Here is an 18,681-nt window from a genome sequence, read left to right as displayed (position 1 = left end):
AAGCTCAGAGAGGATTAGTAACTTTCCCACGGCTATACAACTAGCAGCGTAGTGAGATCTGAGTTTCAAAACCAAATTTCCTTGTAATTAATAGCCATTTTTATAAAGTTCTGTATAAGGAACTTGTGAAAGTGATATAATAAAAATACATCCAGATGAGCGGAGACTTTGTTTCAAACTGGTGCCCCAAGGGCATTATGTACTTTTCTAATGGTTCTTCTGTTATTTGGGACACTTTGGGAACCCTCTTTTGGAATTGTCTTTTGGACATGTATTTTAAATATCTTTTACATTAATCATTATTCATCTTTTGAGGTCAGACTGTATGAAGGGCCCTAATGAGGCAAATCTGTCAACGAAGGTGTAGGATGATTATGATCAATAGGGTGATATAGTTTTCAGTCATAAGGAAATGACTAGTTTTCTTGAGTCAGTTGTAAACCAAAGCAGAGGCACCCTTGGGACGTGTATGATCTTCCTTGGGTCATGACAGTTTGAGAGACAGAAGATATTTATGTAAATGCAACTAGCAGGAGTTAAAAAATAGAACACACGTTGACTTCATTTATCAATATCAGCAATTTGAGTCACACTTATGTTTTGTTGGTATACAGCAGGGACCTCAAATTAGCTGCCCAAGGCAGTGTACAGCTCCTGGAGGTGTTTTGTGTGGTCCTTTCAGAGCACCCACACAGTGTGTTAATAGGCTATACAATTAGGCAGATTTTAGACTTGGTGGCAAAATAAGCAATTTAGATTCAATTGTCCTATATCCACCCACCCAGAGTGTTCATCTTAATCTCCCACCCTCTGAAGGCATTTGGGCTTTTGACCCCTAGTGTTCACATTCTTTTGTAGAAAGGAATTTGGAATAATCGGCATTACTCAGCTCAAAAGCAAAAACAAAAAACCAAAACCCAACAACCTTCGGGTACTTCACGTCTCAGTTCAAACTTAAAGCTTAAGCTACTCCCAGCTAAAAATAATTCCTCCTTTTTCCTGAATTTTTATAAAATTTCAGGAACTCCCCTTTGCACTCCCAACCAGCTGTCTTCTGCTGTAGCTCTTTGTGGAATAGCTCTCCTCTCACTTCAGAGGGTGTGTCTTTATCAGCAGAGGTGGTCCTGTGGAGATGAGCCTCCGGCTCTTTCAGATCTACTCACTTTATGAAAAAGCAAAAAATATTTCCAGTGTTTGGACCTTTCACTCATACTTCTCCTTGCCCCTTTGCTAGCCTGGTTGTCTTGATGTAGATGTTAGTCCTGGATTTTGATGCCTCTTATTGACTCTGCCTAGCTCTGAGGAATCGCTTGCTCATGAGCAGACTCCTAGTATTGCTTCACCCAGGTACTACGTTGACTCCCTGTGTGCTAGGCTTTGGTGTGCCTGCCTCTGCTTCTCATTATATGATTCTGGGCTACGTCCACTTCTTGGGGCTGCTTCTTCAAATGAACCACACCCACCATAAGAAGAACTGGGACAGAACTTAGGACAGGACTCCATGGAGCATAGCCCTTTAGTATCTAGCACTGGTCTTTGTCTAGGCAGATTCTTGACAGAAATTTGTTGACAGGATAAATTAAAACACAACACAGTTACAGTAGCATTTCATGATGTGGAAAGGGAAGTATTTGGATATGCTTTTCTGGATGAGGAGCCAGGGTAGGTGCTGAGGATTCAGAGATGGAACGTTGGGGTCTCTTTCCTCAAGAAATGTGCACGCGACTCAAAGTCTAGAGCTAGAGGGGGAGTCTGGGTGGTCCTTTTGGACAGAGATGATAGAGAATCTACTAAACTGTGGGCCTTAATCCCAGGTCCTGTGCCAAACAAATCTTGAATATGTTACGGGAGTTATAATTTCTGAACTGGAAAGAATCTTGAGAAAAATTGCAAAAGTCTTCCCTTGGGTCTTGTGCTGGCTGAAGAATGGTGGCCCATGAAGGAGAGCCAGGTGAAGGGCTTGGCAAGGGAGAAGTGTAAAACCCGTATGAGATCATGAGCAGGTTTCCCAGGGCTGTCCATTCTACCTTTGGTTAATTTGGGGGGTGGATATTGGTTAGAAAAGAGATTTTTTTTTTCCATATGGGAATTTAGAAACAGTCACACTGCCTCCTGGAGATTAGTTTCTTTTACTGGGTTGGCATGAGTTTTAAAATAAGGAATCTGTTGTGGTATGCAACTGAAGTTCTGACTTTTTTTGAATACGGGGCCCCAACTTTACCAGTAAGCTGGAGCTTTTTCTTAATGTCACAGACGGTGTGGTCAGAGCTGTTTTGGTTATGAAGCAAACTCTAAAAAAATAGAACAACCAAAGTGATCTTCCTCTATATAAACTGTAAGTTATCTATCACAGCATCTCATTGGAGAGGTGGCCTTGAGAGCTCAAGTAAGTAGGTTATCCGATCATCTAACCAGCACAAGAGACTCTCTGGCTGCCACCAGTGACACGAGCCCAGAGTGGGGTGGAGGGAAATGCAGGTGAACTGTATTTTGAGGTCTGGGGTGCTGTTTGCCACTCTGTCTCTTGCCATTGCCAAGCACAAGCAGTCTTCCTCCGCAAAAGGTTGCTACCCAAGGGGGACACTGTCCCAAGCCGTTGACACACTGTACGTCAAGGCAGCGTGGCTCAAGGCAACAATTCCAGTAAGTACTAGGCACTCTGCTTCAAATGATGGTTTAAAGGACATGTGTACTTCTGGGTGAAACTTCTTTCTCTTTGTTTTATTGTAGGAAGACCGCATAAAAAATATACGATTGTTAAGAAAGAAAACAAAAAACCTATTTATGGTAAGCCAGAGGGTTTTTTTAAATCTTTTTTTTTTTCATGTTTTCTACTTGTTTGATGCTTTCTCCCCCGCATTTTAATTCTTCCAGATGGCCATCGAGTAATAATCAGGCGGGTGGTTCCAGTGACATTTCACAAAAGCTCTTCAGGATTTACCTTATGCAATTTCTTGTGTGTCACTTACAGAAAAACTGCAGATTCCAAGAGCAGCTTCTGTCCTTCTTCATGGAAGATGTTTTTGGTCAACTCCAGTTAAAGATCTGCAGGGAAATACGTTTTGTGGAAGAGCTTCATAGCCTCAGGCAGCAGCTGAGCCGTTGTGTAAGTACGCCCAGCAAATACGGTGACGTTGAGCCCAGAAACCTACCTAGAAACCAGCATGTGGGAATCTTTCTCAATATCGAAGGGTGAGGAAAAGGCTTTCGAACTGTTGGCTTGTGGTCCAAATGGAGAGTTTATCATCAGTGAACCAGCACTGAACAAGCATTAGAACTCATGAAGCCACTATGCTTATTATTTCTTACAGAACAGCACCTAAGACATACTGAAGATCTAAAATAACATGGAACGATCCTCAATGTTCATTTAGCTCCTTATCATTCCCTCTATATATGATTCCCAAGCCATCTGCTCTATTATTTATTAAATAATAAATAATAAATTAAATAAAAATAATAAATAATAAATTTAAATATTGCCTAATATTTCTCAAGGCAATATTTCTCAAGCTTGCCAAACATTATTCTAGTCTGTCTTTTTTTTTTTCTCTCTCTCTCTCCTTCTCTCTTTCTTCCCCATATTGGTGAGGAGGGCTTTTAGATTACTTTTTTCTCAGCTATTTATCCAATTTTTTAATAGTTACGTCCTTTTTAAGGCATAGTCTTAGTCAAAGCTTTAAAAAGGGTGCTATGTCTTCTTTGGTACTTAAATTATGTGATGCTGGAGTACGGTCATGGTCACCAGGAGCAACGGGGAATTAATCAGGAAGGTAAAAGTGACCACATTTCTCTATAAATGTCCACAGTCATAGAGACCAGTGCAGAAAAATGACACAAAAAACCCCCGAACCATTAGGCCAGGATGCCTGCAGTATTAGTTGACTTGCCTCTGTGGGGAATGGCAAATCTTTTCTGTGATCCTGTTTGGGTTCCAAGTACACCTTCTCAGCCTCTTGTGATTGTACCTTGCAGAGGTGCAAAGGCAGAGGGAGCAGTGACGAGGACGCCAGTCCTTGGGTTGCCAGATGGGAACGAGCTCTCTACTCTGGGGTATTATGGTCATTGAGACTTAAACGCTGAGCAGTTGGAGGTTGATTTTTATTTCTTAAGAGCTCGGATGTCTTTTCCTTGTGGTGCATAAAAGGGCCCAGGATCTCAAGTTGTGGACCATAGCACAGAGGCATTTTATGTGGGTGAGCTGGTCAGCCAGGTGAAAAATTTCAGTGCATTTGCCTTCTCCTTTTCTTTGGTTAGTTTGCATTTATATCCTTATTTGAGTTGGGTTGTATGGTGGTTCATAAACCCTCGCATTCCATTCAAATAAGCACAATGATAAGAATTACAAACTGGTATCTCTGTAGAAGGAGAGAGAATGCTCTGGGCAGTTCCCTTGTCTAAACCAGGGGAAAGAAACTCACTTCTCTCTGGCTTTTTCTCTACTTGACCTCTGTGTTCATCTTATTAAGACAGTGAAATAGTATAAACAGTCTCTTTAATTTAGCCGAATCATCATACAATTTTACATTTCATTCCCCTCCCCCCCACACCTGGTTAAGTATTATTATCCCCAGTAAGAGCATTTTCACTGCTGAAAATTTTGAAAAGGAAGAGACTATGCCTTGAAGGACTCGGGGAAATAATGAACAGTAGGCAGTCACCAAAGGCTAGAGCAAGGCTAAAGGAACAAGGGGGTTGCTCCCATTTCAGGGTCTGGTGACAGGGGTCCTTTTCAGCCTGGTTTTGTTTGTTTGTTTTTGTTGGTTTGCCAGAGAGAGAGAAAGTACAAAGCAGAGGGGAGGGGCAGAGGCCGAGGGAGAAGCAGACTCCCTGCTGAACAGGAAGCACCAACGGGGCCTGGATCCCAGCACCCAGGACCTGAGCTGGATGAAGACACAAGCTTTAATGGGCTGAGCCACCCAGCCGCCCCTGTCATGTGTTTTAAATGCCTTCTGTTTCTCTCTATTTTTTTGTTTTGTTTTGTGTTGACCTAGTTCCCCTGTGTAGGTGCTGTTCATTGCATTAGCCATCCGATTCGATTTAAAGTTATTTCAAATGAAGTTGTTAAGGACGATGAGGCACTAGAACAAATCCTGGCCTGATACTGTGCAGTGTGTCTGGACACCCGAGGCCCTAGAGCCGTGTCTGTCTCCCCCATCAGTTGGGTTTCCTCTGCTCACATAGCTGGAGAACACACAATGACAGCTGTAACCAAAACCAAGCAGTGTTCTAGACGAAACACTTAGAAGACATATAACCAGCTAGGGCCTCTGGTTTGCCTTGATTTGGTTTTGGAGGGTTGGTTTTTTTTTTTTAATTTTATTTTTAATTTTAATTTTTTTCCTGAAGAGCCCTGTCATTAAAGACACTGCCAATAGAGACACTTGTTTCAGGGACATGGGCCACCCAGCCCAAGGGGTGGTGCCCAAGGACGCAGAGGGGCAGCCCTCCAGCGGGTCTGGTGGCTGGCACCCCCTAGTGGCCGCATCCCAGCACACACCCAGCGTACCTCCCCAAATGCCAGCTCCTTCAGGGCTCCCCTTCTTACCTTCTTCTCCCCAAAGCTAACCATTGCTAGCTCCAGTTAGTGTGTCTCACAAACTGTAGAATTTATGCCCTGGGGTATAGCAACCACTTCTGTGAAGACTCAAAAAAAAGTCAGAGGATTAGCCTGAGCTTTGGAAAGACTTCTCAGACACACGCTTTAGGGAAATCAGTGCTGGGCTCGCATTTGATCTTTTGGCCAATCATAATTGTGTATTTTTGATAACAGAAGCTGGTACCTGTTTAATGTAAATTTACTGAGCACCTGCTCTAGTCAGTGAATGATTTCTTCTTACGAATATATCCTTCTCCCGAATAAGAAGGGAAGTGAAACATGCAACACTGAACTCTCCTGAAGATGGTGTTGTCAACACAAATAAATGGAAACCCAATCAACTGAAACTAAGTGGTTAAAAGAAACAAGTCAGTTTTGTAAATTGGCTTTTTTTTTTTTTTTTTTAATTTTTCCAAACTGGCTTGCAGCAGGGTGGCCTGCTTCTATATTTTCCTGGGTGAGACAGGCCAGTGTGGTTTGGTCCCTGCTTCTCTGGAGCTTGAACACTTACTGGCAAAGAGATGTAACCCGAGAAGGCCAAGGAATCATGAAATGTGACATGTGTGATGCCCAATTTCCCGTGTGACGAAGTCACTATAGAAGCACCAGGAAGGAAGTAGTTAATTCTATCTGCCTTGGGGTGTGGAGGGCGTGATGTGTTATTGAAGGAGACCATGGCTGAGTTTAATTTCCCAGGGAGTAATGGGTAGCAATGGCAGGGGAGAAGCTTGATCAAGGCTTGGTGGCATGAAACCACACACCATATTCAGGAAAATCGAGTGTGAATGGGAATTGCCTTGGGGAATGTGAAGAGGAGGCTGGGTGGTTAGATTTTAACCAGGAGGTGCTGGTAAGGGCCTGGTCAAGCAAGGCATGATACCAGTGGCCAAGGATAAAGACTGTATCCTGAAGAGCATGCAAAGCCATCGAAGGGCATGGTGTGATCAAGAACTCTGTTTCAGAAAGACCTCTTTGGTGAGGGTGGAGGGGTGCAGGTGGGGGGTTAGGCTCGAGGGAGAAAAAGCAATGGGAAGAGCATTGCAGTAACGTGCCTGGAGTACAGTGCTGGAGCCCTAGTGTCACAGGGAAGGGCAAGAAGAGTCTGCAGAAGACATTGGAGTCTGCGATGAGCCTAAGGTTCTTACTTGGGGGCTGGGGGGAGGGGTTCATGAACAGTGTAGAAGGAAGAAGCTTGGAGGAAGGTCGATATGTTGCTTTAGACCTGCCGGAAGTTTCATGAGTCCCATGCATCAGTGTAATCATGAGTAGTATGTACATTTTCCATATATATTTTGTGTATGTTTAGTATTTATGATGTATCTGTTAACAGATTTACTGAGATACAGTTGATACACAGGTAACTGAACATTTAACTGAGCTGAATATATAATTTGGTAGTTTTGACTTACGTGCACACTTCTGGAGCCATCTCCACAGTTAAGGTAAGGAGCCTATTCATCACCCCCAAAAGTTTCTTTGTGTCCCTTTGTGATGCCCTCCCTCTCTGGCCCTGTCCCTCTGTCTCCAGGGAACCACAATCAGCCTTTTGTCACCATAGAGTTGTTTGCATATCCCAGACTTTAATGGAAGGGGTGTATGTGTCATACTCTTTTGTGTCTTTTTTTTCTTCACCGCATAATTATTTTGAGATTCACCCACGTTATCGAGTGTACCAATAATTTATGCCTTTTTTCTTGCCCAGTAGTATTCCACTGTAATGATCTACTACAATTTCTGTATCTATTCGCCTATTGCTGGTTATTTTCTTCCCCCCGTTTTTAGCTGTTACAAATAAAGCTGTTGTGAATACTCACGTACAAGTCTTTGGACAGCTGTTTTTGTTTCTCTCTGGTAAATACCTAGGAATGGAATAGTTGGATTGTAGGTTAGGCATATGTTTTGTAAAAGATGGGCAAATTGTTTTCAAAAGCAGTTGTGCCATTTTACGTGTTCACCAATAGTGTGTGACGGTTCGTTACTCAGTATCCTTGCCATCACTTGGGAAGGTCAATGTTACGCCAGCCAGTGCAGTTGGAGGGTAGTGGTATCGCCTTGTGCTTTCAACGTGCATTTCCTCATTACTGAAATTGAGCATCTCTTAATTTGCCTGTTTACCATCAAAGTATCTTTATTTGTTTGTTTGTTTGTTTATTTATTCATGAGAGACACAGAGAAAGAGAGAGGCAGAAACACAGGCAGAGGGAGAAGCAGGCTCCCTGCAGGGACCCCGATGTGGGACTCGATCCCAGGACTTCAGGATCACGCTCTGAGCCAAAGGCTCAACCACTGAGCCACCCGGATGTCCCTAAAGTATCTTCTTTGACAAAGTGTCTGTTTGGATATTTTGCCCGTTAAAAAGAATTAAGTTGGTTATTTTCTTACTGAGTTTTGATTATGTGTGTTTTAAAATATATTCTGCATGCAAATCCTTTTCAGATATATAATTTGCAAATATTTTCCTCTGGTCTATGTCATCTTCCCATCATTTCAATAGTGTCTTTTGCAGAGAAGATGTTTTATGTTTTGCTTAAATATTTTATTTTTATTTATTTGAGAGAGAGCAAGAGAGTGAGTGAGCGAGCAAGCACAATCGGGGTGGGGGGCAGAGAGGGAGGGAGAAGTAGGGAGCCCAATGTGGGGCTTGGTTTCAGAACCAGGGATCTTGACCAGAGCCAAAGGCAAATCTTAACCAACTGAGCCAACTAGGTGCCCAACAGTTTACATTTTGGTGATATCCAATTTATCAATTTTTCTTCAACGAGTCATACTTTTTTGTGCCATATTTAAGAAATCTTTATTTAACACAAGGTCACAAAGAATTTTTACTGTGTTTTCATCTAGAATTTTTTCTAGTTTTAGGTTTCATATTTAGGCCAATGCCTTTTTGCATCTATTGATGTGATCATGTGTTTTTTAATTTTTAGACAATTGATACAAATTAAATTGATTGATTTTCAAAGTGAAACCAACTTTGCACTTCTGGGGTGTACTCTGTCTGGTAATAATGTGTTATCTCTGTCTTGTATTGTTAAGTTCAACTTGCTAAAATTTTGTTAATAGTTTTTGCATCTACATTTATGAGGACGTTAGTCTTTTAATAGTTTTCTACTATTAGTACTAAACTACTACTTTTTTTTTCTTGAGATCTCTTTTTTTTTAATTTATTTTTTATTGGTGTTCAATTTACTAACATACAGAATAACCCCCAGTGCCCGTCACCCATTCACTCCCACCCCCCGCCCTCCTCCGCTTCTACCACCCCTAGTTCGTTTCCCAGAGTTAGCAGTCTTTACGTTCTGTCTCCCTTTCTGATATTTCCCACACATTTCTTCTCCCTTCCCTTATTTTCCCTTTCACTATTATTTATATTCCCCAAATGAATGAGAACATATAATGTTTGTCCTTCTCCGACTGACTTACTTCACTCAGCATAATACCCTCCAGTTCCATCCACGTTGAAGCAAATGGTGGGTATTTCTCATTTCTAATAGCTGAGTAATATTCCATTGTATACATGAACCACATCTTCTTTATCCATTCATCTTTCGTTGGACACCGAGGCTCCTTCCACAGTTTGGCTATTGTGGACATTGCTGCTATAAACATCGGGGTGCAGGTGTCCCGGTGTTTCACTGCATCTGTATCTTTGGGGTAAATCCCCAGCAGTGCAATTGCTGGGTCGTATGGCAGGTCTATTTTTAACTCTTTGAGGAACCTCCACACAGTTTTCCAGAGGGGCTGCACCAGTTCACATTCCCACCAACAGTGTAAGAGGGTTCCCTTTTCTCCGCATCCCCTCCAACATTTGTTGTTTCCTGCCTTGTTAATTTGCCCCATTCTCACCGGTGTGAGGTGGTATCTCATTGTGGTTTTGATTTGTATTTCCCTGATGGCAAGTGATGCAGAGCATTTTCTCATATGCATGTTGGCCATGTCTATGTCTTCCTCTGTGAGATTTCTGTTCATGTCTTTTGCCCATTTCAGGATTGGATTGTTTGTTTCTTTGCTGTTGAGTTTAATAAGTTCTTTATAGATCTTGGAAACTAGCCCTTTATCTGATATGTCATTTGCAAATATCTTCTCCCATTCTGTAGGTTGTCTTTTAGTTTTGTTGATTGTTTCCTTTGCTGTGCAAAAGCTTCTTATCTTGATGAAGTCCCAATAGTTCACTTTTGCTTTTGTTTCTTTTGCCTTCGTGGATGTATCTTGCAAGAAGTTACTATGGCCGAGTTCAAAAAGGGTGTTGCCTGTGTTCTCCTCTAGGATTTTGATGGAATCTTGTCTCACATTTAGATCTTTCATCCATTTTGAGTTTATCTTTGTGTATGGTGAAAGAGAGTGGTCTAGTTTCATTCTTCTGCATGTGGATGTCCAATTTTCCCAGCACCATTTATTGAAGAGACTGTCTTTCTTCCAATGGATAGTCTTTCCTCCTTTATCGAATATTAGTTGATAAACTACTACTTCTAATAGTAGTTTTCTTGACTTGTGATACTTTTGTCTCATTTTTGGAAATAGTATCATGTTGGTCTCATTGAGTAAGTTGGAAAATATTCTTTCCTCTTCAATTTTCTGGAAGGATTTGCATAGAATTAGTTCTTTGAAGCCATTTTTTTTTTTTAAGCAAATGGTCCAGTGAAGTCATTTTTGCCTAGAGTTTTCTTTATGGGAAGATTTTAAGCTAAATATTCTATTTTTTAATAGATGCAAGGCCATTCAAGTTATTGATTTCTCCTTGAGTGAGCATTGATAGCTTGTTTTTCAATGATGTTATTCATTTCATCAAATCTACCAAATCTTAGCCATCATATTATTTATGCTATTTCCTTAATATCTTTTAAATATTTTATATAGTATAGGATGATGTCACTTGCCTCATTCTGAATATTGGAATTTTTTGTCTTCACCCTTTTTTTCTGAAATTTTATTGAAATTCATCAATTTTACTGATTTTTCAAAGAACCGGTTTTTAGGTTGATTTTCTTTATTATTTTCTGTTTTGATTTCACTGATTTCCATTCTGAACTTTATTATTCCTTTTTTTCTGTTACATTTGGGTTTAATCTACTCTCTATTTTTTTTTACAGTTTTTTTTTTTTTTTTTTTTTTTTTAAGGTGAAAGCTTGGGTCACTAACTCAAGATCTTTCAGTGTTTTCTTAAGGTGGAAGCTGAGGTTATTAGCTTGAGGTTTTTTTATCTTTTCAGTGTAGGAGTTCAGTGTTATAAATTTCCCTTTTGATACAACTTTAGTGACATCCCACAATCTTTGATATGTTGTGCTTTATTTTCACTCACTTTGAAATACTTTTTAATTTCCGTTTTGATTCCTTCTTTGATCATTGGTTATTTCAAAGGGTGTCATTCAGTGTTTGTGTCTCTGGAGATTGTTCCAGATGCCTTTTTGATTTTGATTTCTAATTTGATTTCATTTTGGTCAGAGAGCATCCTTTATATGACTCAAATCTCCTTATATTTGTTGAGCTATGTTCTATGGCCCAGGATTTGGTTAATTTTGGTAAATTAATTTCTTTGTGTATTTGATAAGAACAAATGTCTTGCTGTTGGGTGAGGTGTTCTAGAAATATCAGCTGGATCCATTAGTGACTACTGCTCTTCAATTTTTCTATATCTTTGCTGATTTTCTTTCTACTTATTTTATCAATTATTGACATCTCTGACACGAATTGTGGCTTCTTCTGTTTCTCCTTGAACTTCTATCAGTATCCATGGTAGAAGTTCCTGTATTTTGAAGTTCTGCTATTAGGTGCATAAATTTTTGTGATTGCAATGTTATCTTCATGAATTGACCCCTAATTTTATAAAAAGTATGCTATTGTCGTTGATAACACTCTGTTCTGAAACCCACTTTTTCTGATACAAATAGAACCATTTCAGCTTTCTTTTAATGAGTATTAGCATGATATATTTTTCTTTGTCCTTTTACACTTAACTTCTTTGTGCCTTTTAGTTAAAGTGGATTTCTTATAGGCATCACACATTTAGGTTGTGTGTATATTTATCTACTCTTTTTATTTGTAGGTTTAGACCACTTACTTTTAAGTGATTGGGTTTTTATTTATTTTATTTTATTTTATTTTTTTTATTTTTTTGTGATTGGGTTTTTAAATGGTTGGAGTTAAATCTACCACCCTACTTGTCTTCTATTTACCCAGCCTGTTCTTTGCTCCATTTTCCTCTCTTTCTGACTTCTTTTTGGTTGATTAAAAAAAAAAAAGATTATATTTTAGCCCTTTTATTAACTTATTAGTTATAACTCTTTGTGTTTTGCCATTTTTGAGACTTCATTCTTTTGTGTAGAACCAGGTTTCTCTCTGGTGTCATCTTCCTTTTCTTTGAAGGATTTCCTTTAACATATCTTGTAGTACAGTTCTATTGAGGATGAATTTTCAGATTTTGTTTTTCTTTTCTACTCTTTTTATAGTTTACTTGTGAAAGATATTGGATCATTTGCCTTACAAAGTTTCTCATAGTCTGTATTTTGATTATTGAATTTTTGTAGAGTCATTTAATATTTTTTCTTTATTTTTCCATACACTGGTAATTACACATAGATACTTGATCAGATTCAGGCTTGATGTTTGGGCTGAATCAATTCATATGTAGTGTTGTGTATTTTTCATCAGAGGTATATGTATATGGTGCCTATGTTTATCATTTAGCAGTCATTAATTATTGTCTAGATTTATGTAATCCTAAGCCATTGCAAAATGGTACTTTAAAAATTCTATTATACCTTCTTTATTTATAAGTGAGGGTATTCCATAAACAGAACTTACCCCTTTCTACTTGGCTGTCCTGAGAAATTTATCATATAAGAAAGGCAGAACAAGTAGTTAATTCTTCTTCCTTATTTACCGGTTTTCAATATAAGGAATTACTTTTTAAACAGTCTTCCAAGGTGATCAATGAGTTGTTATTTTGCCCTACTGTTATTATTAACTCATGGGTTTAAATTAGTTTTCATTTTTGAGGAATATTTCTGATTTCTACAAGCTTCCATCCTTTTGGGATTCTTTGTAAGTCCACTAAGACTGGGATCCTATTGAGCCACTCCTAAGAAACAGCACCCAATAATAATTCTCATGGTAGACCATTCAATGTGGAATTCCAATACCACTGTATTTGAGAGTCATCTCTTTGTTTTTGGTAACATTCTAGGCATTGTGCAGCACCTAATAAAATACTATATTTTTAAATAATCTGATTTAGGTAATTCAGATGGTATAATTGTTCAAAGGAAATAAATTATGGTTAATGGAAACACTTTTATTTTTATAATCTTTGCTAGCCATATAATTTGGCTAAATGGCACTTGGATAGTTGACTTATGTAAATATAAAAAAAATGCAGGCAGCCCCGGTGGCTCAGCAGTTTAGCACCTCCTTCAGCCCAGGGCATGATCCTGGAGACTGGGGATCAAGTCCCACGTCAGGCTCCCTGCATGGAGCCTGCTTCTCCCTCTGCCTGTGTCTCTGCCTCCCTCTCTATGTCTCTTATGCATAAATAAATAAAATAATTTGCCTAATTGCTAGTGATCAAAGTTGAAACTGAAAAAAAATCCATTCATTTTAGATCATGTCATGACCTACTTTAATTAACATTTTTTTAAATTTTTATTTATTCATGATAGGCACACAGTGAGAGAGAGAGAGGCAGAGACACAGGCAGAGGGAGAAGCAGGTTCCATGCCTGACGTGGGATTCGATTCTGGATCTCCAGGATCGCACCCTGGGCCAAAGGCAGGCGCCAAACCGCTGCGCCACCCAGGGATCCCTAATTAACCTTTTGAAAGCCTGAATAGTAATGGTAATTAGATATATTTCTTTATATTTATTGTATGTACTTAATTTTCAAGTCTGGTAAGTCTTGGCAAATACAGTATTTGTGTCTCAAATTCTTGTAGTGTGTTTAATAAGTAATTTGTATCATCAGTTGCAACTAACTTTTTTTTAAATTTTTATTTATTTATGATAGTCACAGAGAGAGAGAGAGAGGCAGAGACATAGGCAGAGGGAGAAGCAGGCTCCAGGCACTGGGAGCCCGATGTGGGATTCGATCCCTGGTCTCCAGGATCGCATCCTGGGCCAAAGGCAGGTGCCAAACCGCTGCGCCACCCAGGGATCCCCAGTTGCAACTAACTTATCAACTTATGAAGCATTGCCAATTATTTATCCTGGTAAATTTTTAAAAAATTGCAATTGCCTGAACTGGTAAAACCAGAAGTAGGAAGTGAGACCAACCCTGTGTTGTTCTCTCATGAAGTTGCAAACTCCAAAACCTGTCTTCAACAATACCAATAATCTCATCTTGTGGTTGTTGGAAGAATTAAATGAGATAATATAACAGAGTGCCTAGCATATAGTAGTTCTATAAAATTTTTAGTGTCTTTTCTTATTGCTTTCATTGCACAGAACACTAATTTTCTTCCAATTACATTTTCTCAACAATTACCAAAGGAGTGGTTCACTCAACCAACAAATTCCTTTTCAGTGACTGTGCTAGTGTTAACTTGTATAATGTGTATAGTTTATAGCAGTTCTTTAAAGAGACCAGTTTTGAGTAGTTGGTTTAGATAAAAAATATATTTTCTAATGATATTATAGAATCTGTTGACAAATCACTCCTTGGTTAGTGATACATAACTTCTCTATCAAAATTATGGGGCACAGCTCTAGCCTTCCATGTGCTAAGTTACATGGACTGACTCTTTTTATTGACATATAATTGATGTATAACATTCTATTAGTTTCATATGTGCAACATAATGATTTGGTATTTGTATCAATTGTGAAATGATCACCATAAAAAGTCCAGTTAACATTCATGCATGGACTCATTCTGATAAACAGTTACACTGAAAATTTTTAAAAATCTGCAGTAAAGTTATGCTACCCTAGTATCTGTTTGTATTTAAGGTATTTGGAAACTCTAGTTTTTTCTATGACTAGAACATGGAGAAATGTTGAATAAGGGTCTAGTATTATTGTAGCGTATGTAATAAGGTTATTATATACACTAATACATGTCAGTTGATTCCGTTAGTTATGGAGCCCATAGAGATAGGACAATATCCTGTAAACTCTTCTGATCTATATTTGTTTGGGATTGGCTACCTGTCATTTGTTTTTTAAAATTGAATGTCTGATTATGAATTTGGCTAATAGTTTAGTCATTTTCTCTCCTTTCATGCAAACCCTTTGCTTTTTTTAAAAGATTTTATTTATTTATTTATGAGAGACACACACACAGAGAGAGAGAGAGAGAGAGAGAGGCGAGACACAGGCAGAGGGAGAAGCAGGCTCCATGTGGGGAGCCCAATGCGGGGCTTGATCCCAGGACTCCAGGATCACGACCTGAGCCGAAGGCAGATGCTCGACCACTGAGCCACCCAGGTGTCCTCATGCAAGCTCTTTGGACACAAATTTAATTATGCTTTCTTATGCTAATTAAAAATTTCCTTTCTAGGTTTCCTATAAACCTTTCTGGTCTCAGTAGTGTTGTGTTGATGTCTTAGAGCCCATACTTTTGCCGAACTGACATTTAGTTTTTTCAAAACGAGCTACACTGATATACTTTTCTCAACTGTTATTTTAAATGCATCTGAAATAGTATTTATAAGACCTCACATACTGCAGTCAATTAAGCTGACTGTGCTCGTTCTCCACGGGGGTTAGGCAAGTATTGATTCTCTCGATGAAGTTCTCTTTCATCCAATTGCAAGATTTGGACCAACTATTTTTTTTTTTTTTGGACCAACTATTTTTGTATTAGACAGTTTCAGGTTAGAAGGAATTAGCATCTAATCAAACTCTTTATTTATAAAGTCATGGGCAGACTTCTCTGAATTCTTCCCATAGCTACTACCTTCACTGGTCCTAGACTTGGTTATTTCTAGAATTTCCTTTTGTAGCTCCAGTCTAAAACACAAATGAACAAAGAAGTGCATGTGCACACACACCAATCACGAGATTTCTTCTGTATATTATCACATCACCCATTTTTGAGTTGAAATCTGCCTCTGTCTCTCTGCCAATCAGCCTTTAGCCCTTTAAAGCCATTTCTAGCATTTCCCTGCTGCCATGCAGAGCAGAGATCTTTGAACTAATCTCTCTTTGGAACTGGATTTTGAATGTTTTCAACAAAAGCCTGGCTCAGTTGCAATATCTTTTCCAAGTTATGCTGTTTTTTTTTTTTTCCCTTCACAATAATAGAGTGGTTTTAAGTACAGACTCCAGAGTCTGAATATTTGGGTTCGGGTCTCAGCTCTTCCAAGTACCATGATTATTACCTTCCATGCTTCAGTTTCCTAATCTGTGAAATGAGGGTAACAATAGCTTGTACCTTATAGGATTGTTGGGAGGACCGAGTGAGGTTCATATAATTGAAGCCTTCAGATTAGTGCCTGCTACATAATGCTAGCCTGATACCTGTTGACTGTTCCTATTTTCCACCAACAATCTTCTGAGTATTTTTTTCTCATCACTAGAAAGGGAATTGGGATAAAGAAGAGAGCTCCTGGACTGCCGGATTTTTACCTTCTATATCGATCTCATATTTCGTTGGGAATTCTCTCCACAACTCTTATTTACTAACTCCTTTTGTTCATCATCATGTCCTCAATGTCTAGCACTAAAGCCTGACACACAGTAGGCCTTCATCAACTTTTGCTTAATAAATGAATGGATTTTTTTCTGACTGTACTCTCTGACATTGGCCACCTCTGTCCTGGTCCTGTCACTCATTGTTTTGGCCTCATTGGATCTGGTCTGGGTGGCAATGTCCTCTTCTGATCACAGGGAAGTCCAATGCCATGCTTGCGAATCCTGCAAACTATACTTTACCAGAATGTTCTGTGTCTGCAGGTCTTCTGTGCTTAATCAGGGAAGCCCCCTTTCTAAAGAAGGATCTCTTGCTTCCTACGCAGGGTCTGACCTGAAAGCAGAGTCCCCAGTTCGGCAGTCATGACACCATCACCACCTTTATGCCCTGGAACAGCTTTCAGAATATAACTGTCAAGTCATTTCAGTTATCTTCTCTTAATAAGGAAAGGAGCCTGCATGCTCCCCAGGCTCCCCACGCTCCTCCTCTTTGTGTTCTGGCCTCAAGGGACCTGCTGGTTGACATTGGCCATGTTTTGATAAATCTTGTCATTTAGCTGCTTCCATTTCCTGAGTTTTATTTTTTTTTTTATTTTTTTTATTTTTTTTTTTACTTTTTATTTATTTGTGACAGTCACAGAGAGAGAAAGGGAGAGAGGCAGAGACACAGGCAGAGGGAGAGGCAGGCTCCATGCACCGGGAGCCCGACGTGGGATTCGATCCCGGGTCTCCAGGATCGCGCCCTGGGCCAAAGGCAGGCGCCAAACCGCTGCGCCACCCAGGGATCCCCATTTCCTGAGTTTTAATTGTTATTTTTGTTGATGTGCCCAGCACTCTTTTATCACTAGGGTAGGACCTCTTGTGACACCTTCAGCAAGTGACTTAACCACTTGGGCTTTGGCTTGCTTTTCTGCGAATCGAGAATTGGCCTATACGATCTCCTTGGTCTGTTCCAACACTAAAGTTCTATGAGTAAAAACTAAAGAGATAAATTAGGTATTTTCACCTTTTTTTTTTTTAACATTTTTTTCTACTGAAGCCTATGGAAATGTGTGGGTGAATAGAGGACAAAGTTAATGTCCTCCCACTTGGTTTTCAAGCGATTTCTGTGGTCAGGTAAGGACTGGAAATTCACCTCCACAAAGGAGACTGGCGGTTTCTCCTGGCCTGGATACTAGACATCTTCTTAAAACGTCAACCTGCTCTTTCTCCTTTTGGAGAAACTAGTATTTCCTGGCCCTTTCTCCTGGCAGTCAACACCTGGATATTGTACTATGCAATGCACATAGCAGACAGGGTGATTTTTCAAAAAGAGAATTCTTTTTTTTTGTCAGTTCCTACATCTTCCATGCTTCCTACATCTCCCAGCTTGGATTGCTCTAGCTATGTTGCCTTCATTTTAGTTTCTGGGAAACACTAAGTCTTTCTGCCCCAGGGCCTTTGCACGCCTTCCTCTCTGCCTGAGTTATTCTCTCCTGGGCATGCTCCCAGCATTCTCTTTCCTATCTTCACTGGCTCCTTCTCATTTTTCAGATCTCAGTTTAAATGTCATTCTTCAAAAGAGAGCCTTCTGTGACCACCCAGTTGAAAATAGGTCATTCCTGTAAATTCCTATCATAGACTCTAGGCGTTTCCAAAACACAGATTTAATTGTAGTTTGTAATTTGTAACTCTTTGTTCGTTTTTAAATCGATTGCCTGCTTCTGTCATGAGACTATAAGCTCTGTGATGACAGAAACCAACTATTATTTACCTGCCATTGCACACTTATGCCCAGGACATTATAGCTGCTCAGTAAATGCTTATCAAATGGATAGAAAAAAACTATCAGAGCCTCTCCAATAATGTAACCTGTGTTTTCTGTTGATTTATTAGATTTCCTGTGCTTCCTCAGCTAGAGAGATGAAAACGATTACCAGGATGAAAAGCACGTTTTATGGGGTAAGGATTTCAAGTCATTGTCTTTGAGTACTCTGTTTCTTAAAATGTGAAAAATTTCTGCCTTTATCTCTCTGCTTTATCTGCAGCTTGGAAACAAAGGAATCTACAAAGCCATCAGTGAACTGAATATTCTTCTTTCCTGGATTAAACAATTCCTGGAAAGCATTAAGTAATGCAAGGAGCCAAATGCATGGATCTGATTGCTCTTTTGGAATATAATGCGAACCACTGGAAATGCATTTGTAAGAGTGTATTTCTTTAAAAGTTTTTGTACATCTTAGATGATGCAGAACAGACTATGGGAATTTAACATAATAAAGTTTTGGAGATATGTCAGTTGTCATGAGTATGTACATTTTCTTTATTTTCAAGGAATTCTTTCATCCTGAGTGTGTTTTATTATTCCCAAGTACATTGTATAAAGTTAATTTAAAGCTGTATAATCAGAATTAACTCATATAATATTTGTGGAGGAAAAGTGACAGCTTTTAGGGATACAGTATAGTGTTATTGAGAGTTAC

The 18,681-nt window shown here is 39.3% G+C and overlaps 1 protein-coding gene across 1 annotated transcript; it reads left to right on the top strand.

Moving 5' to 3' along the window:
• The first annotated feature begins 2,385 nt into the window (after positions 1 to 2,385).
• Positions 2,386 to 18,477, top strand: IL26 (interleukin 26). Its single transcript, XM_077913180.1, has 5 exons — positions 2,386 to 2,643; positions 2,731 to 2,787; positions 2,972 to 3,106; positions 18,095 to 18,160; positions 18,247 to 18,477. The coding sequence occupies exons 1-5, from the start codon at positions 2,473 to 2,475 to the stop codon at positions 18,331 to 18,333; spliced, it is 516 nt and encodes a 171-aa protein (XP_077769306.1). The 5' UTR covers positions 2,386 to 2,472; the 3' UTR covers positions 18,334 to 18,477.
• Positions 18,478 to 18,681: the final 204 nt, after the last annotated feature.

The sequence above is a fragment of the Canis aureus genome, chromosome 11 (genome assembly GCF_053574225.1).
Source record: "Canis aureus isolate CA01 chromosome 11, VMU_Caureus_v.1.0, whole genome shotgun sequence".
Taxonomy (NCBI): Eukaryota; Metazoa; Chordata; class Mammalia; order Carnivora; family Canidae; genus Canis; species Canis aureus.
This window is presented reverse-complemented; position numbering and strand designations above follow the sequence as displayed.